General features: G+C 43.5%; 1 protein-coding gene across 1 annotated transcript in view; it reads right to left on the bottom strand.

The window, feature by feature from the left end:
• Positions 1 to 12,391, bottom strand: part of lpcat2 (lysophosphatidylcholine acyltransferase 2) — a 30,943-nt gene extending 18,552 nt beyond the window's left edge. Inside the window, exons 1-3 of the mRNA XM_055648447.1 lie at positions 12,190 to 12,391; positions 8,469 to 8,611; positions 565 to 785 (exon numbers count right to left, since the gene is read on the bottom strand). Of these exons, the coding sequence (XP_055504422.1) occupies positions 565 to 785; positions 8,469 to 8,611; positions 12,190 to 12,321 (496 nt within the window). The 5' untranslated portion in view covers positions 12,322 to 12,391. The remainder of the gene's footprint in view (positions 1 to 564; positions 786 to 8,468; positions 8,612 to 12,189) is intronic.
• Positions 12,392 to 16,031: the final 3,640 nt, after the last annotated feature.

Below are 16,031 nucleotides of genomic sequence, written 5' to 3'. Positions count from 1 at the left end.
AGTGGAATTGGAAACATACCATCCACTCTTTCATGTCTGCCAAATGCTACACGAGAATACTATTTGTCTTTCTGGAACATGGAGCAATAATCTTGCTAACAACTGTATTTTACGGAGTTTGGGGGATGGGTGGTGGTGAGGAAGATGGAAATGATAAAAACTTAGCTTTAACTGAGGTGCAATTCTTACAAGCAAACATATCATAGCCGCATTGCTATTTGATAAAAAACTATTTTTGGGACACAAATTACCCATGTTAAACTTTTAGAGTTAATAAATGAGCTGTCCAGATTAAGCATAAATCTGCCACAATATTGATTACTGGAATCTTCAGCTCCCTAATTTTATAAACCTTCTTCTGGTCTCTCAACAGTTTTAGTATATTTATGTTTGAAATGTTATACTTCTACATTTTCTCATTTGTTTTTATTTGTTTCATCACCATTTCAATATACTTATAATGTTGCACATTAATACCTCATTTAACCATTGATACCCCAAAAATGAACAATAGCTTAATACAATGAAAACAGCGGAGCAGTAATAATGATAAATAAAACTTACATCCTATCAAAGGTACATCAGCATTCTCAGCTCGCGAGACAATTGATGGTATGTCGGCCACGATATTCACAACTGCATCGAAGAAGGTTGAGTGAGGAGCAACAACAAGAATTGGTGCCTCAGTTGCTTCAGCTCGCTTCCCCTTCACTTTAATTTGTATGATACCCACACAAAAGAAAAAGGCACGTCCCACGACTTTCAACATAACTTGCGAAACACGGCTGTAAATAAAATTTATAGGCATTTGAAATTAGCAGCTTTAGCAGAAGTTTGGAACATAACTTTATTTCACAATAATGGAATGGGGCAGGGGATGACTTGGTTGAAGGTCAGGAATAAAATGCAGCTCCATGAAAAGTCGAGATACATTTGATTGCACTGTGCACAGCTGCATCGACTGGGAAAAAATACATACGAGGAGTTTCAGGTGGATTTAAAATGACTTTTGAATAGGATCAATAGTGATTTTTGAATAGGACCAATAGTGATTTTGGAGGACGCTATACTACCAGGAGTGGAGCAGAGCAGCAGATGTTCATCCATCAAAAGGCTACCAATAAGATATTCATTCAAAAAGTCTCTTTAAACTAAAATTTTAAAAGAATGAAATAATTAAATTATCAATAAAATCAATTTGAAATAGAGTAATGCTATCTGATCTCAGAAGCAAACGCGGGCCTGATCGTGCTGTGGGTTTTGCCTGATATGATGAGGACATTGATATGATAGATATCACAGAAATGTATCACTCCACAGACTATTGTGTCCCTGTTTTCCAACCTAATCTCACATCCTAGCTCTAAAACTAGGTTAATAGTCTTGGACCTAGTTTGATGAAGATTTCTGCTTCACCCTTTCTAGTATGCGTTACCTACATGCCAAAATCCTAAGAGATTGGGTGGCAGTGCCAAAAAATTCCCTCCCTTTCAAACAATGTGGTCACTGAAAGTAAATCGCCTGAATAATGATTCATCTCAATATTAATCTGAGAATAGGGTTGAGAGTGCAGAAAATGTGTAAGCTTCCATTCATTTATTCATAATTAAATCCCACATCAGATCACAAAGGTTTGGTCATATCTGGAATTTAAAATCTATGCCAATTATTGACAATGGAGAGTAGCCTTCCAATCTACCCACTGATTGAGTTCTCTGTTTGCCCACTAAGCACCATCTTGATTACTACTTAACACATTGCAAGACTCAACTTCCAACATTAACATAACCTAAAACATTCGACTGTTTCCTCAATAGTGAGTAATTGTATTGACTAGATTTTCTCTTTCCACTTATCTATATATTTTTGTTGTCCATGCCCACATCCTTCGTTTCACACCATTCCACCTCAGGTTATAGGTTTCTGTGCATTTTTATTACAATAATCCCACGAAATAAGTACTATTCACTGCACAGTCTAGTTAATTTATAAGAAAATAGTGTAGGCTCACAAAAGAAGGAAATATATACAAGACAATGTACTTTATGTTGACAAATCCAGTATTCACGGTTCCAACCAGCATATTTTAATTTTATTTGTTTATGGTAGAGAGAGAGGGAAATGAAAATACATTGGTCAAAGCAGTATATATGTAATCAACTGACATATGTACAACTAAGCAAAATCTTCCAACCCATCATGGTTAATCTGTTAATCATATTCACTGCTTTAGCTATAACCATCTGGTGCTGATAAGTACTGACCTTCACAACTTCCAGCCATGGACTGGGAGGCTATATTTTCAAATCAATGCCCGGTTTAACACTTTGAAATGCAACATAACTTTTCAATTAAAAAAATGGTTAATCTTAAATGCACCAATGATTAACCGTCACTGGAACTTTGATAGACAATGGAAAATGCAGTCACATTACTAAAATTAATTGATGAACTGTTAACCAATGCACAACATTGTTCAACATTAAACTTTATACAATTTCAATAGTACAAGGTGAAATTAAAAAAATACTGATTTTAATTTAAGGAAACAAATTCCACTCAAAGCAATGAAGAAAACATTTTTTTGTGGTGTTAAAGTGTGTATTTAACAGGTTAGAGATTCTGAGAAACTTCTCGATCGATCTGATTAATCTTGAGGGTTCTCATGCTGAGTAACATTTTGGTTACAAAAAAAAACTATTAGGAATTCCAGTAATCAAACAGATCAGACTTTTAATTAATCTAAGTTTTTTTTAACTTTCAAAACCAGAGATATTACATCTTGAGGTTGGATCAGTGGTAGTATTCTTCTCCGAATTATAAGGATGTGGATTAAGTCCAACACCGGAAACATAATTTAGTTTTAGACCACAGAACCAAGGAGGAACTGTAACGGTGGGATTTTAAAAAAAATAGTTCTGTTAACTCAAGAACTTAAAACTATAACAGATAATTTCAATAGCTGTTTCTAGGATCATTCTGTTCAGCATCCCTACTGACAAGGAGACCACATTTCAAAGGTTTGGCAGCAAAGCATATAAAAGCCTCCTCAGCATTCACATAGTTTTATATAAATGCAAGTTCTTTATTTTATTATTAAACTTGCTATGAAAATGTTATTAGATACTTTGTGTTATATTACAGTGTGATGTCAATTATTTTAAATTGCTGCTATCTTTGCTTTCATAACATTTTATAACCAAACATTCTACTGACTTCAGTCTAAATATTGCAAGACAACTTAATTTGGATCATGTACAAAACGTTTACAAATGATTCATCCAGAAGTAAAAAACATGCCAGGACTCGAGGGTAGGGGAAGGTTGAGCAGGCTGGGACTCTATTCCCAGGAGCACTGAAGGATGAGGAGTGATCTTATAGAAGTGTATAAAATCACGAGGGGAATAGATAGGGTGGAATAGATTGCCTAGAATCATTTGCCGAGTGTGGGGGATTGAGATAACGAGGGCATAGGTTTAAGGTGGAGGGGGAAAGATTTTATAGGAATCTGAATCTCACTTCTTCAGCAAAGGGTAGTGTATGTATTGAACGAGCTGCTGGAGGAGGTAGTTGAATCAGGGATTATCGCAACGTATAGGAAACAATTAGACATGGATAGGACAGGTTTGGAGGGATATGTGCCAAATGCAGGCAAGTGGTCCTAATGTAGATGAGACATGTTGGTTGGCATGGGCAGGTTGGGCAGAATGGCCTGTTTCCACACTGTATGACTCCATGACTGTGACTAATTCATGTCCCATTTACTAATTTGAGATCCGTTCAAGTTTCTATACACCAGGTAAACTGGAGAACATCTTTGGACTGTGAGTGGCTAACAGTCCCACCATTGTTTAGGCCTAAATACTTTGCCACAGGTAAAGCAAATGAATCTCAGTGAAATTAGCTGTTAACCGTGATCAAAAGATGTTCTGTTGCAAATCCACTCAAAATCTTAAGAGTTGCGGCTCTATACACAAGAATATTACTTATTTGATACTTACAATTTTTAAGTCTAGTTTGTGAACTATTTTCACATTTAGGTGACCAAAATATTTGCACAGGATTAACCAAGACCTAAAATAATAAAATATGCTTATGTTTCCAAAAAAGGCATCCATGAATGTGTGGAAGGGATTGGTGAGTTTGAAAAGTCTGAAGAGTTTCAACCCAAAATTATCTCCAGAAATGTTGTTGCTCCTGCACTTTGTGTCTCTTTGGTGGGTATGAAAATCATGTTCTTCGGGATAGACTGATTTTAGGATGCCGGAGAGAAATTTGATTTAAAAGAATACATTTTCAGAGGATGATTGTGTTGAACTATTGGCTGTAATTTGAGGTGATTACAAAAGCTCAGATGACATCTGGAACCTAAGGCCAGGATTACTGTATTTTTGGTTTCAATTTTATTAGTGAAAATGACAATTGGAAAAAAACATACTTTTTTTGCATTTAAAATCTTTACTGTTTCTTTTTCCTTTCCCATGCAATTAAAATCTTATATGAGAGATACAAACAAAACTGGACAGATTACAACAGACCTCAATTTCCTTCGGACTGAAATTACCGGAAGCAGACAACTGAATGGGAACAGCTAGTTCTCTAAAGATAAAATGTGAGCAAGTACAAAATGACTGGCAGCTGCATGTCGATGTGGGCAAACAGCTGAAAATTCCACAGCACATCATAGCAACATCACTCCGGCCAGGCATGATCGTCACCTCCGAAGGAAATGACAAAACAGCTGATCATACTATGAGCACACAGTGGTGGACTGTAGAGGCTTTGCAGGACGCTCACTATGCAGTCCTCAACAAATTGGGCATTACTGGCAAAGAAGAGGGACATTCAATCTGCAAGTGAAGCCACAGAGAAAGCCACTAGGTGGCTTTGGGTTAAGAGGGCTGATCCGTGGGCGGTTGCTGCTGGGATGCAATTCGGGGCCTGAACAACCCCGGCTGGGTCGCCTGGGCGAGGGCGTCTGATGTTGTGAGACCCGAAACACCCGATCACATCACTGAAGATGCGTCCCTGTCCCTGCGCATCTACAAGATGTATCTTTCACACAGTGAAAATTACAATTGGAAAAAAACAATTTTTTACATTTCAAATCTTTACTGTTATCTGCTAGATGCAAACAAAACTGGACAGATTACAACAGACCTCAGTTTCCTGCTGAATGAAATTACCGGAAGCAGACAACTGAATGGGAACAGCTAGTTCTCTAAAGACAAAATGTGAGCAAGTACAAAATGTGGTGAAGACTCTGATACAAGGGATAGAGGCATTTTACAGCATGCGTGCACCAATGCTGCAGATATTTTTATTTCATTATTATCATGGCTACCACTTCTATAATTCACGGCAAATGTTTAAAGAAACAAGGCACACAAAGTGTCACCTCTACAGAGGAGAAATGGGAGGGGATGAATACAAAGACATATGATTGTCAATTTAAACACAAAAAAAACTATTGTTGTTGCTCAGTGTGATAATAAATTGGAATTCATATCTAATAAATTGGAAATTCACATCTAGAGTTCAAATATATAGCAATATCTAGGTGTATGTAAATGTTGTGTGCCAAGCTACTGAAACTGCAGTACCAGTCTACATGATGAAAATTAGGATGGAAAAGACATTAAATCAATCGCACACTGATAGATTAGATCAAAGCCCTGTAGCTGTGCCTCATCTATCCTGGAATTGTAAAAGACAATTAAGCAATTTTGCACACAACTGTCCAGCGAATGAAGCAGTCAACATCTGCATGCAAAGGACAAACCAATACATAGACATGGTAAGACAAATGGCATCTACGTTCCTTCCTACACAAATGGAAATAAACTTTCACATCACACTAGTCCCAAACAACAACCAGCTCCAACAAGTTAGCTACCTACGCTTGACATTCAATGGCTTTGCCAACAGCCAAATCACCTATCGTCAACATCCCAGAGGGGATGGGATTAGGGAGTAGAGTGGTCACAGTTGACCAGAAACTCAACTGATTCAGCCACATAATTACACAGACAGCAAAAAAAGGTCAAAGGCTGGGTATATTCTAGAAAATGACTTATCTTCTGACACTCTAGAGTCTTTCCACCATCTATATAGGCAAGTCAAGTCACATTTATTGTCATAAAAATACTGTAGGTGCAGGTACAATTAGAAATATTGCTTGCAACAGCATCACATACGCAGACACAGACTCACAAAAACAATTTATATATAAATTACACGTAACATTTCTAAAAATTTGCAAAACCAGGAGATTGATAGTTACATACATGAGTAAAAATATTCAACAGCATTTACTGCTAACAAGCCTTAACCATTCTGGTTGTGAATCTGATTTGACTATTAGTGAATGAGCACTGCAGCCCTTTCAGAGCAGAGAACTCCAAAGATTCACCACATTTTCAATCAAGCAATTTCTCCTACTCTCAGTCCCAAATGGTCTACCCTTTACTTTGAGATCATGACCTCTAGTTTTTGACCTCTTAGCCAGGATAAACATCTTCCCCAAATCTAGTGTCCAGTTTTAATTGAGCTCACCTCTTTTCTACATTCTAATAAGGTCTTGTTTATTAATTCTCCCCTCAGCCAGACTGAAGATCCCTGAAAATAGTCTACTTTTGTGAATCTTCACTACACTCGAATGAAATCAAGTACCGAGTTGATTTTAGTTAAGGAAACCAGTACTCCAGATATGGTTTCACCAAGGCCCTTTGGAATCCCCTTCACAGCTCACATTCCTGCTCCTTTCAAGTCATTAGCAAACTTAGAAATGTTACATTTGGTCCCCTTTGTCAAATCATTGATATAGATTGTGATTAGTTGGGATCCAAACAATGATTGTTGTGCTACTCCAGAAGATATACTAAAAATTGAGTGAGTCGAAGGGAGCTTGATAGTAAAATGGATGGCTATTTATTAAGAATAATTTTTACTTTGTTACATTTAAATTTGTGAACATTTTTCACGATAGCAGAAAGTAAAGCAAAATGTTCTTTTCAATGGCCTGACCTGGTTGAAACTTCACTAAACTAACAATCTTATCAGATAGGCGAAACAAAAGGATTATACCATTGCCCTTGATTGTTACAGTGAACAGGAATTCAAGCTGCAACATTTTGCCAGCTAATGTATAAACATATCTGTTACAAGGTGTGGTGACATATACGCAAAAACATTTACTTGGATCATTCTTAAAACATTTTTCACATATTTTCCGGACACTTAATAGGCACCTCATGGGAATAGATCACATGATGCGGCATTCAAACTGACAAAACAGAAAGACCTGCATTCACTCTTGGCTCAATCCCACAACGGGAAAAAAACTGTAATTACTATACAGTCCCAGGTTACAGAAGAAAAGGGACATTGTTTTTCCAAAAACTGAGCGAGATTCCCAAGTTTCAATCATTTCAATTCTACACTGGAAATGTGGTTTTACATTTCCATGAGAATGAAATTCCACTAAGTCACATCAACCCTAAGGATAGTCTTCAAGCAGATTCAAAAGTGGAGATTGCCCATTCAAGTTAAATTCTATGGATTGGTGTAGAATGAGTGTAACAAGGCAGTTCAAATTCAGCTGCAGACTTGGTGGGCAAAGGAGTGCCTCTTTCCGTGCTGTATAATACTGTGACATTAAATTAAGCAAATCTGAAGAAGGCTTTTGACGTGAAACGTCACCCATTCCTTCTTTCCAGAGATGCTGCCACCTGTCCCACTGAGCTACTCCAGCTTTTTGTATCTATCTTCGGTTTACACCAGCAACTGCATTTCCTTCTTACACAAATCATAATTATACATTGAATAGTTAAAAATTTACAAAGATGGCATTGAGTTTTGGCTGATTAACTTGAAAAGCAAGACTGCAACCAGGATTTCAAGTCCCAAATGGCCGTCAAGCAGACTATAGACAATCCAAGTAGGTGCTTCCAAGAGGAGCTGACCCAGACAGAAGTGCTGTCAGATTTAAAGGCACATCCTGGCCCATGTTGATTACATGGAAGACTAGAATCATTCTATTAGGGAAAAAAAGAGCATATGCCGACACCGCACTTTGAATAATTAAAGCTTAATATAAGAGAAAGTTTCGAAACATTACGAATGTTGTGCTGCTTTAGATTCTCAAATGACAATCTTATTCAAATTAGCCAACGATAAACGAGGTCAAAAGCAGTACATTACAACCAACATACACATTACAACCAATATCAGATCCCTTTGAAAGACGAAGGTAACATTGAGTTCACCATCCACCTCTATTCTCATGGGTACTGAATGCATGATCATGGATTGCAAAGGTTTAGAGGGGTGTGGGCAACACACGGGCAGGATGCGACTAACATAGATGGTGAATTGTGGTTGGTATATGCAGGTTGGGCCACAGGGTCAGTTTCCGTGCTATATGACTATGTACATATGTCTTGAAAACAGAAATAACACATAATTACCGTTTCCAGCTTGGAAATGGCTCCCGATTTCCATAGGTGTAATGGCAGAGTCGACCAAAAAGTGAGCATGGCCAAGCAAATATAGCAAGGACAATAATACAGACAACACGCAAGGGTAGAAGGGTAATGCTGGCCAGAACTATCTGTGAAAACAAAACACAACAAAATATAAACGTGACAACCAGCTCACAGCATTTACCACAGTAATATTGTTTCAAGAAATAATAACCCTCATACTCCTGGCCACTCTCACACTTCCCGCCACCCCATCCTGCAGTGGGGACACACCACTTCCCCCCACTCTTCAATGAGGACCCTTGCATTACTTGCCCGTCCTGCTAACCGTCACATCACTCCCTGCACTCGTATCGCAGAACAGCAACATTTTGTTTGTTCAGAACCAGGCAGATCCTGCAACAACTACAATATAACCCTTCTATATTGGCAACTCCCCCTGATGTTAAATCAATACTCTGCTATAATAACATCGCCAGGGCCCTTTACATATCCCCAGACTCCTAACTACCCTCAATCAAGTGCATTTTATTCCTGCCTACAGCATGCTTCCTATCCTCGACTTGAATTTGCACTTTGTAATATGAAAACGGAAACAGAATTTTAATTACAGAGGCACAAGAGACTGTTGGAATCTTGAGCAAAAAAAACACAAACTGCTGGAGGAACTTGTTGGGTCAGGGGGAAGGAAATGGACATGAACCTCGACTGAGTCTACTCTATCAGTCTGAAGAACGGTCCCAATCTGAAATGTGATCTAATCATTTCAAGTCAAATATGTTTAATTGTCATTTGTACCAGCAAAGGAACAATACAATTCTTATTTGCTGCAACTTTACAGGCCAATTAACAAATATATACAATAATAAAAAATAAGAAGTAATATTAACCAGCCCAAAAGTGTGCAGAATCAAACATATACATCAATGATTTGGATGAAGGGATTCAAAATAACATGAGCAAATTTGCAGATGACACAAAGCTGGGTCGCAGTGTGAACTGTGAGGAGGATGCTATGAGAATGCAGGGTGACTTGGACAGGTTGGGGGAGTGGGCAGATGCATGGCAGATGAAGTTTAATGCGGATAAATGTGAGGTTATCCACTTTGGTAGCAAAAACAGGAAGGCAGATTACTATCTAAATGGTGTCAAGTTGGGAAAAGTACAACGGGATCTGGGGGTCCTTGTACATCAGTCTATGAAAGTAAGCATGCAGGTACAGCAGGCAGTGAAGAAAGCGAATGGCATGTTGACCTTTATAACAAGAGGAATCGAATATAGGAGCAAAGAGGTCCTTCTGCAGTTGTACAGAGCCATAGTGAGACCACACCTGGAGTATTGTGTGCAGTTTTGGTCCCCTAATTTGAGGAAGGACATTCTTGCTATTGAGGGAGTGCAGAGTAGGTTTACAAGGTTAATTCCCGGGATGGCGGATCTGTCATATGCTGAGAGAATGGAACAGCTGGGCTTGTACACTCTGGAGTTTAGAAGGATGAGAGGCAATCGCATTGAAACATATAAGATTGTTAAGGGTTTGGACACACTAGAGGCAGGAAACATGTTCCCGGTGTTGGGGGAGTCCAGAACCAGGGGCCACAGTTTAAGAATAAGGAGTAAGCCATTTAGAACGGAGACGAGGAAACACTTTTTCTCACAGAGAGATCAAGTTAAAGTGTTCAAGTTAGTTTATTGTCATGTGTCCCTGATAGGACAATGAAATTATTGCTTTGCTTCAACACACAGAACATAGTAGGTATTTACTACAAGTGGTGAGCCACCACCACAGAGAGTGGTGAGTCTGTGGAATTCTCTGCCTCAGAGGGCAGTGGAGGCAGGTTCTCTGGATGCCTTCAAGATAGAGCTAGATAGGGCTTTTAAAAATAGCGGAGTCAGGGAATATGGGGAGAAGGCAGGAACGGGGTACTGATTGGGGATGATCAGCCATGATCACATTGAATGGCGGTGCTGGCTCAAAGGGCCGAATGGCCTACTCCTGCACCTATTGTCTATTGTCTATTGCATCCAAAACAAAGTCCACATCATAGTTGCAGAGGTAGGGTTGTGGTTAGTGTTTTGCAGCTTTCAAGAGCCTGTTGGTTGTTAGGAAAGAGTCATGGATCCCAGGCTCCTGTACCTTCTTCCTGAGGGTAGTGGCGATGTAATAGCACGGCCATTGTGGGTCTTTGATATCAGCTGCCATTTTGAGACAGCGCCTCTTTTAGATCCTTTCGATGATATGGAGATCAATAGCAGTGATGGACCAGGCGTTATCTATCTCTTTCTGCAGCCTCTTTCATTACTAAGCGTTCGAGTTACTGTACCAGGCCATGATGCAACCAGTCAGTATGTTCTCTAACGTACATCCCTAGAAATTCGACACATGCCGAATCTCATTCCCCACTTGGTGAGGTACACTCACTGGTAAACCCCACAGCTCTCATGAAGCTCGCACGTCAACCCACCCAGCCCCTCTAAAGCAGACCCACCTCCATTTCCCTGAAGCACCCCCCCCACCACCCACCCCTCTGAGCCCAGACCCCACACCCTCAGTCCCTATGAAGCCCACATGTTCCACATCCCTGAACCCCACACCCTACCAATCTCCATGAGGACCACATGCTCCCACGCCACAGAAGATGCCCCATCCTGCCAAAGAGGCCCCCACCACCCACAAACCTGCTCCGTCACCTTTGAAGATTATACCACCACCCCTGAACTTGCCACAACCACCCTTGAAGATGACCCACCATGAAAGTGACCACAACACCCCTGGAGATGGCCTCATCATCCTGAATTTGCCACCGTCACCCTTGAAGATGCCGCCACCCCGAAACCCTAACAGCCCTGAACATGACCCCACCACCCCTGAACTTGCCACCACCACCCATGAACATGACCCCACTACTCTGAAAGGGACTCCACCACCCCTGAAGATGGCCCCGTCACCCCTGAACATGACCCCACCACCCGAGAGTGACTCCACCACCCCTGAGCATGACCCACCACCCCAAACATGACCCCACTACACCTGAATACGACCCTACCACGCTTGAACACGAACCTACCACGCCTGAACTTGCCACAACCACCCTTGAAGGTGACCCCAACACCCTGAAAGTTACCCCAACAACCTTGAAGATTACCCAACCACCTTGAAATTTACCCCCACCCTGAAAGTAACCCCGCCACCCCTGAACATGACCCCACGTCCCCTGAACATGACCCCATCACCCCTGCACATGCCCCCGCCACGCCTGAGGATGACCCCAACAACCCCTGAACATGACCCCCCGCCCCCCTGAACATGACCCCCCGCCCCTGAACATGACCCCGTTCCCCTGAACATGACCCCGCACACCCCTCAACATGACCCCGCCACCCCTCAACATGACCCCACACCCCTCAACATGACCCCATCACCCCTCAACATGACCCCACACCCCTGAACTTGACCCCATCACCCCTCAACATGACCCCACACCCCTGAACTTGACCCCATCACCGCTGGACATGACCCCTGCCCTGCTGAAGACGACCCCGCAGCCTTGAGAGTGACCTTAAGTCCATTTGTCAAGAGCCCCATCCCTCTGAAGGGGTCCCAGCCTCACCCCCCGCCGGTCGCCAACGGCTGCCCCGGCCCCTCTCCACCATCCTCCCTCCCTCCCTCCCTCACACACACGCACAACTCCATCCCTCCACAACTCACCCGCAACTTGTCGGTGAAGCCGAGGCGGACATGGTAGATGAAGGGGTTGAGGACGGTGGGCTGGTAGAGCGAGCTCTGCCTGGGGTAAACGCGTCTCCACCGGCCGTCCCTCAGCGGCCACAAGGACGACATCCCCGCGCTGCTCGCGCCGCTCGCTGATCCCAGTCCCGCTCCTCCGGCTGCCGCGGGCACGCGCCTCACTCGACGGCCAGAGCGCGCGCAGCGGGCGGTGATGGTGGTGATGGGCGAGCGTCCGCCGGAGGAGGTAGAGTCACTCTCTGGTGTGGGAGTGTAAGGGAGTGTCTGAGTGTTAGGGAGTGACTGAGTGTGAGGGAGGGACTGAGTGTGAGGGAGTGAGTGTGAGGGGCTGAGTGTGAAGGAGTGAGTGTGAAGGAGTGACTGTGAGGGAGTGAGTGTGAGGGAGTGAGTGTGAGGGAGTGACTGAGTGTGAGGGACTGAGTGTGAAGGAGTGAGTGTGAGGGAGGGACTGAGTGTGAGGGAGTGAGTGTGAGTGACTGAGTGTGAGGGAGAGAGTGTGAGTGACTGAGTGTGAGGGAGTGAGTGTGAGGGAGTGACTGAGTGTGAGGGAGTGAGTGTGAAGGTGACTGAGTGTGAGGGAGTGAGTGTGAAGGTGACTGAGTGTGAGGGAGTGAGTGTGAAGGTGACTGAGTGTGAGGGAGTGAGTGTGAGGGAGTGAGTGTGAGGGAGTGAGTGTGAGGGACTGAGTGTGAGGGAGTGAGTGTGAGTGACTGAGTGTGAGGGAGTGAGTGTGAGTGACTGAGTGTGAGGGAGTGAGTGTGAGGGACTGAGTGTGAGGGAGTGAGTGTGAGTGACTGAGTGTGAGGGAGTGAGTGTGAGTGACTGAGTGTGAGGGAGTGAGTGTGAGTGACTGAGTGTGAGGGACTGTGTGTGAGGGACTGAGTGTGAGGGAGGGACTGAGTGTGAGGGAGTGAGTGTGAGGGACTGAGTGTGAGGGAGTGAGTGTGAGTGACTGAGTGTGAGGGAGAGAGAGTGTGAGTGACTGAGTGTGAGGGAGTGAGTGTGAAGGTGACTGAGTGTGAGGGAGTGAGTGAGTGTGAGGGAGTGAGTGTGAGGGAGTGAGTGAGTGTGAGGGAGTGACTGAGTGTGAGTGAGTGAAGGACTGAGGGAGGGAGTGTGAAGGTGATTGAGTGTGAGGGAGTGACTGAGTGTGAGGGACTGAGTGTGAGGGAGTGAGTGTGAGGGACTGAGTGTGAAGGTGACTGAGTGTGAGGGAGTGACTGAGTGTGAGGGAGTGAGTGTGAGTGACTGTGTGTGAGGGAGTGAGTGTGAGGGAGTGAGTGAGGGACTGTGAGGGACTGAGTGTGAGGGAGGGACTGAGTGTGAGGGAGTGAGTGTGAGGGACTGAGTGTGAGGGAGTGAGTGTGAGTGACTGAGTGTGAGGGAGAGAGTGTGAGTGACTGAGTGTGAGGGAGTGAGTGTGAAGGTGACTGAGTGTGAGGGAGTGACTGAGTGTGAGGGAGTGACTGAGTGTGAGGGAGTGAAGGACTGTGTGAGGGACTGAGTGTGAAGGTGACTGAGTGTGAGGGAGTGACTGAGTGTGAGGGACTGAGTGTGAGGGAGTGAGTGTGAGGGACTGAGTGTGAAGGTGACTGAGTGTGAGGGAGTGACTGAGTGTGAGGGAGTGAGTGTGAGTGACTGTGTGTGAGGGAGTGAGGGAGTGAGAGTGTGAAGGTGACTGAGTGTGAGGGAGTGACTGAGTGTGAGGGACTGAGTGTGAAGGTGACTGAATGTGAGGGAGAAATTGAGTGTGAGTGAGTGACTGAAACAGGAAAATAGAAAAATAGGTGCAGGAATAGGCCATTCGGCCCATCGAGTTTGCACCTCCGTTCAATGTGATCATAGCTGATCATCTAAAATCAATACCCCATTCCTGTTTTGTACCCATATCCCTAAGAGCTAAATCTAATTCTCCCTTGAACACATCCAGTGAATTGGCTGTCACTGCCTTCTGATGCAGAGAATTCCACAGATTCACAAAGCTCTGGATGAAAAGGTTTTTTCTCATCTCAGTCCTAAATGGCCTTATTCCTAAATTGTGACCACTGGTTATGGACTCCCTCAACATAGGGAATATTTTTCCTGCATCTAGCCTGTCCAATCCTTCAAGAATTTTATATGTTTCAGTAAGATCCCCTCTTACCCTAAATTCCAGTGAATACAAGCCCAGTCGACCCATTCTTTCATCATACATCAGTCCCGCCATCCTGGGAATTAACGTGGTGAACCTACGCTGCACTCACTCTGTAGCAATAATGTCCTTCTCCAAATCAGGAGACCAAATTGCACACAATACTCCAGGTGCGATCTCATCAGGGCCCTGTACAATTGCAGTATGACCTTGCTCTTAAACTCAAATCCTTTCGCAGTGAAGGCCAACATGCCATTAGCTTTCTTCACTGCCTGCTCTACCTGCATGCTTGCTTTCAGATGTACAAGCACACCCAGGTCTTGTTGCACCTCCCCTTTTCCTAACCTGACACCATTTAGATAATAATCTGCCTCCCTGTTCTTGCCACCAAAGTGGATAACCTTGCATTTATCCACATTATACTGCATCTGCCATGCATCAGCCCACTCACCCAACCTATCCAAGTCACCCTGCAGCCTCATTGCATCCTCATCGCAGCTCACACTGCCACCCAGCTTTGTGTCATCCACAAACTTGGAGATGTCACATTTAATTCCCTCGTCTAAATTATTCATATAAATATTGTAAGTAAATGGTGTCCCAGCACTGAGCCTTGCGGCACCCTACTTAGTCACTGCCTGCCATTCTGAAAGGGACCCGTTAATTCCTACTCTTTGCTTCCTGTCTGCCAACCAGTTCTCTTTCCATGACAATACCCTACCCCCAATACCATGTGCTCTAATTTTGCACACTAATGTCTTGTGTGGGACCTCGTTGAAAGCTTTTTGAAAGTCCAGATATACCACATCCACTGGTTCTCCCTTATCCATTCTACTTGTTACATCCTCAAAACACTCCAGAAGATTAGTCAAGCATGATTTCCCCTTCATAAATCCATGCTGACTTTGACCGATCCTGTCACAGCTTTCTAAATGCGCTGCTATAACATCTTTAACAATCGTCTCAAGCATCGGCCCCACTACCGATGTAAGGTTAACTGATCTATAATTCCCCGTTTTCTCTCTCCCTCCTTTCTTAAAAAGTGGGGTTACATTGGCTACCCTCCAGTCCACAGGAACTGATCCAGAGTCGAGAGAACATTGGAAAATGACCACCAATTTCTAGTGCCACCTCCTTGAGTACTCTGGGTGCAGACCACCAGGCCCTGGGAATTTAACTGCCTTCAGTCCCAACAGTTTACCTAACACCATTTCCTGACTAATGTGGATTCCCGTCAGTTCCTCCCTCCACTAGATCCTTGGTCCCCTAGTCTTTCTGGGAGATTGTGTCTTCCATAGTGAAGACAGAATCTAAGTACAGGTACTTGTTTAACTGTTCTGCCGGGGGCCACTATGTGTGTGAGGGAGCAACTGAGTGAGGAAGTGAGGTCACTGAATGAGGTAGCGACCAAGAGAAGGGCTCACTCTAGGTGAGGAAGTGACCCAATGAGGGAGGGTTGTCACACTGAGTGAGGGAGCAACCCAGAGAGGTCACTTTTTGTGAGGGAGTGGCTCATTGAGGGGCTCACACCGTGTAGAGGAGTGAACCAGAGTGGGATTAGACCGAGTGAGAAGGACCCAGAGAGAGCTCACACTACTTAAGGGAGCACCCCAGGGAAGTTGCTCTTTGTGTGAGAGAGTGACTCGGTTAGGGGCTCATACTGAGTGAGGGA

Source organism: Leucoraja erinacea, chromosome 17 (genome assembly GCF_028641065.1).
Source record: "Leucoraja erinacea ecotype New England chromosome 17, Leri_hhj_1, whole genome shotgun sequence".
Taxonomy (NCBI): domain Eukaryota; kingdom Metazoa; phylum Chordata; class Chondrichthyes; order Rajiformes; family Rajidae; genus Leucoraja; species Leucoraja erinaceus.
The sequence above is the reverse complement of the archived record's forward strand: the minus strand, read 5'-3'. Positions and strand labels throughout refer to the sequence as shown.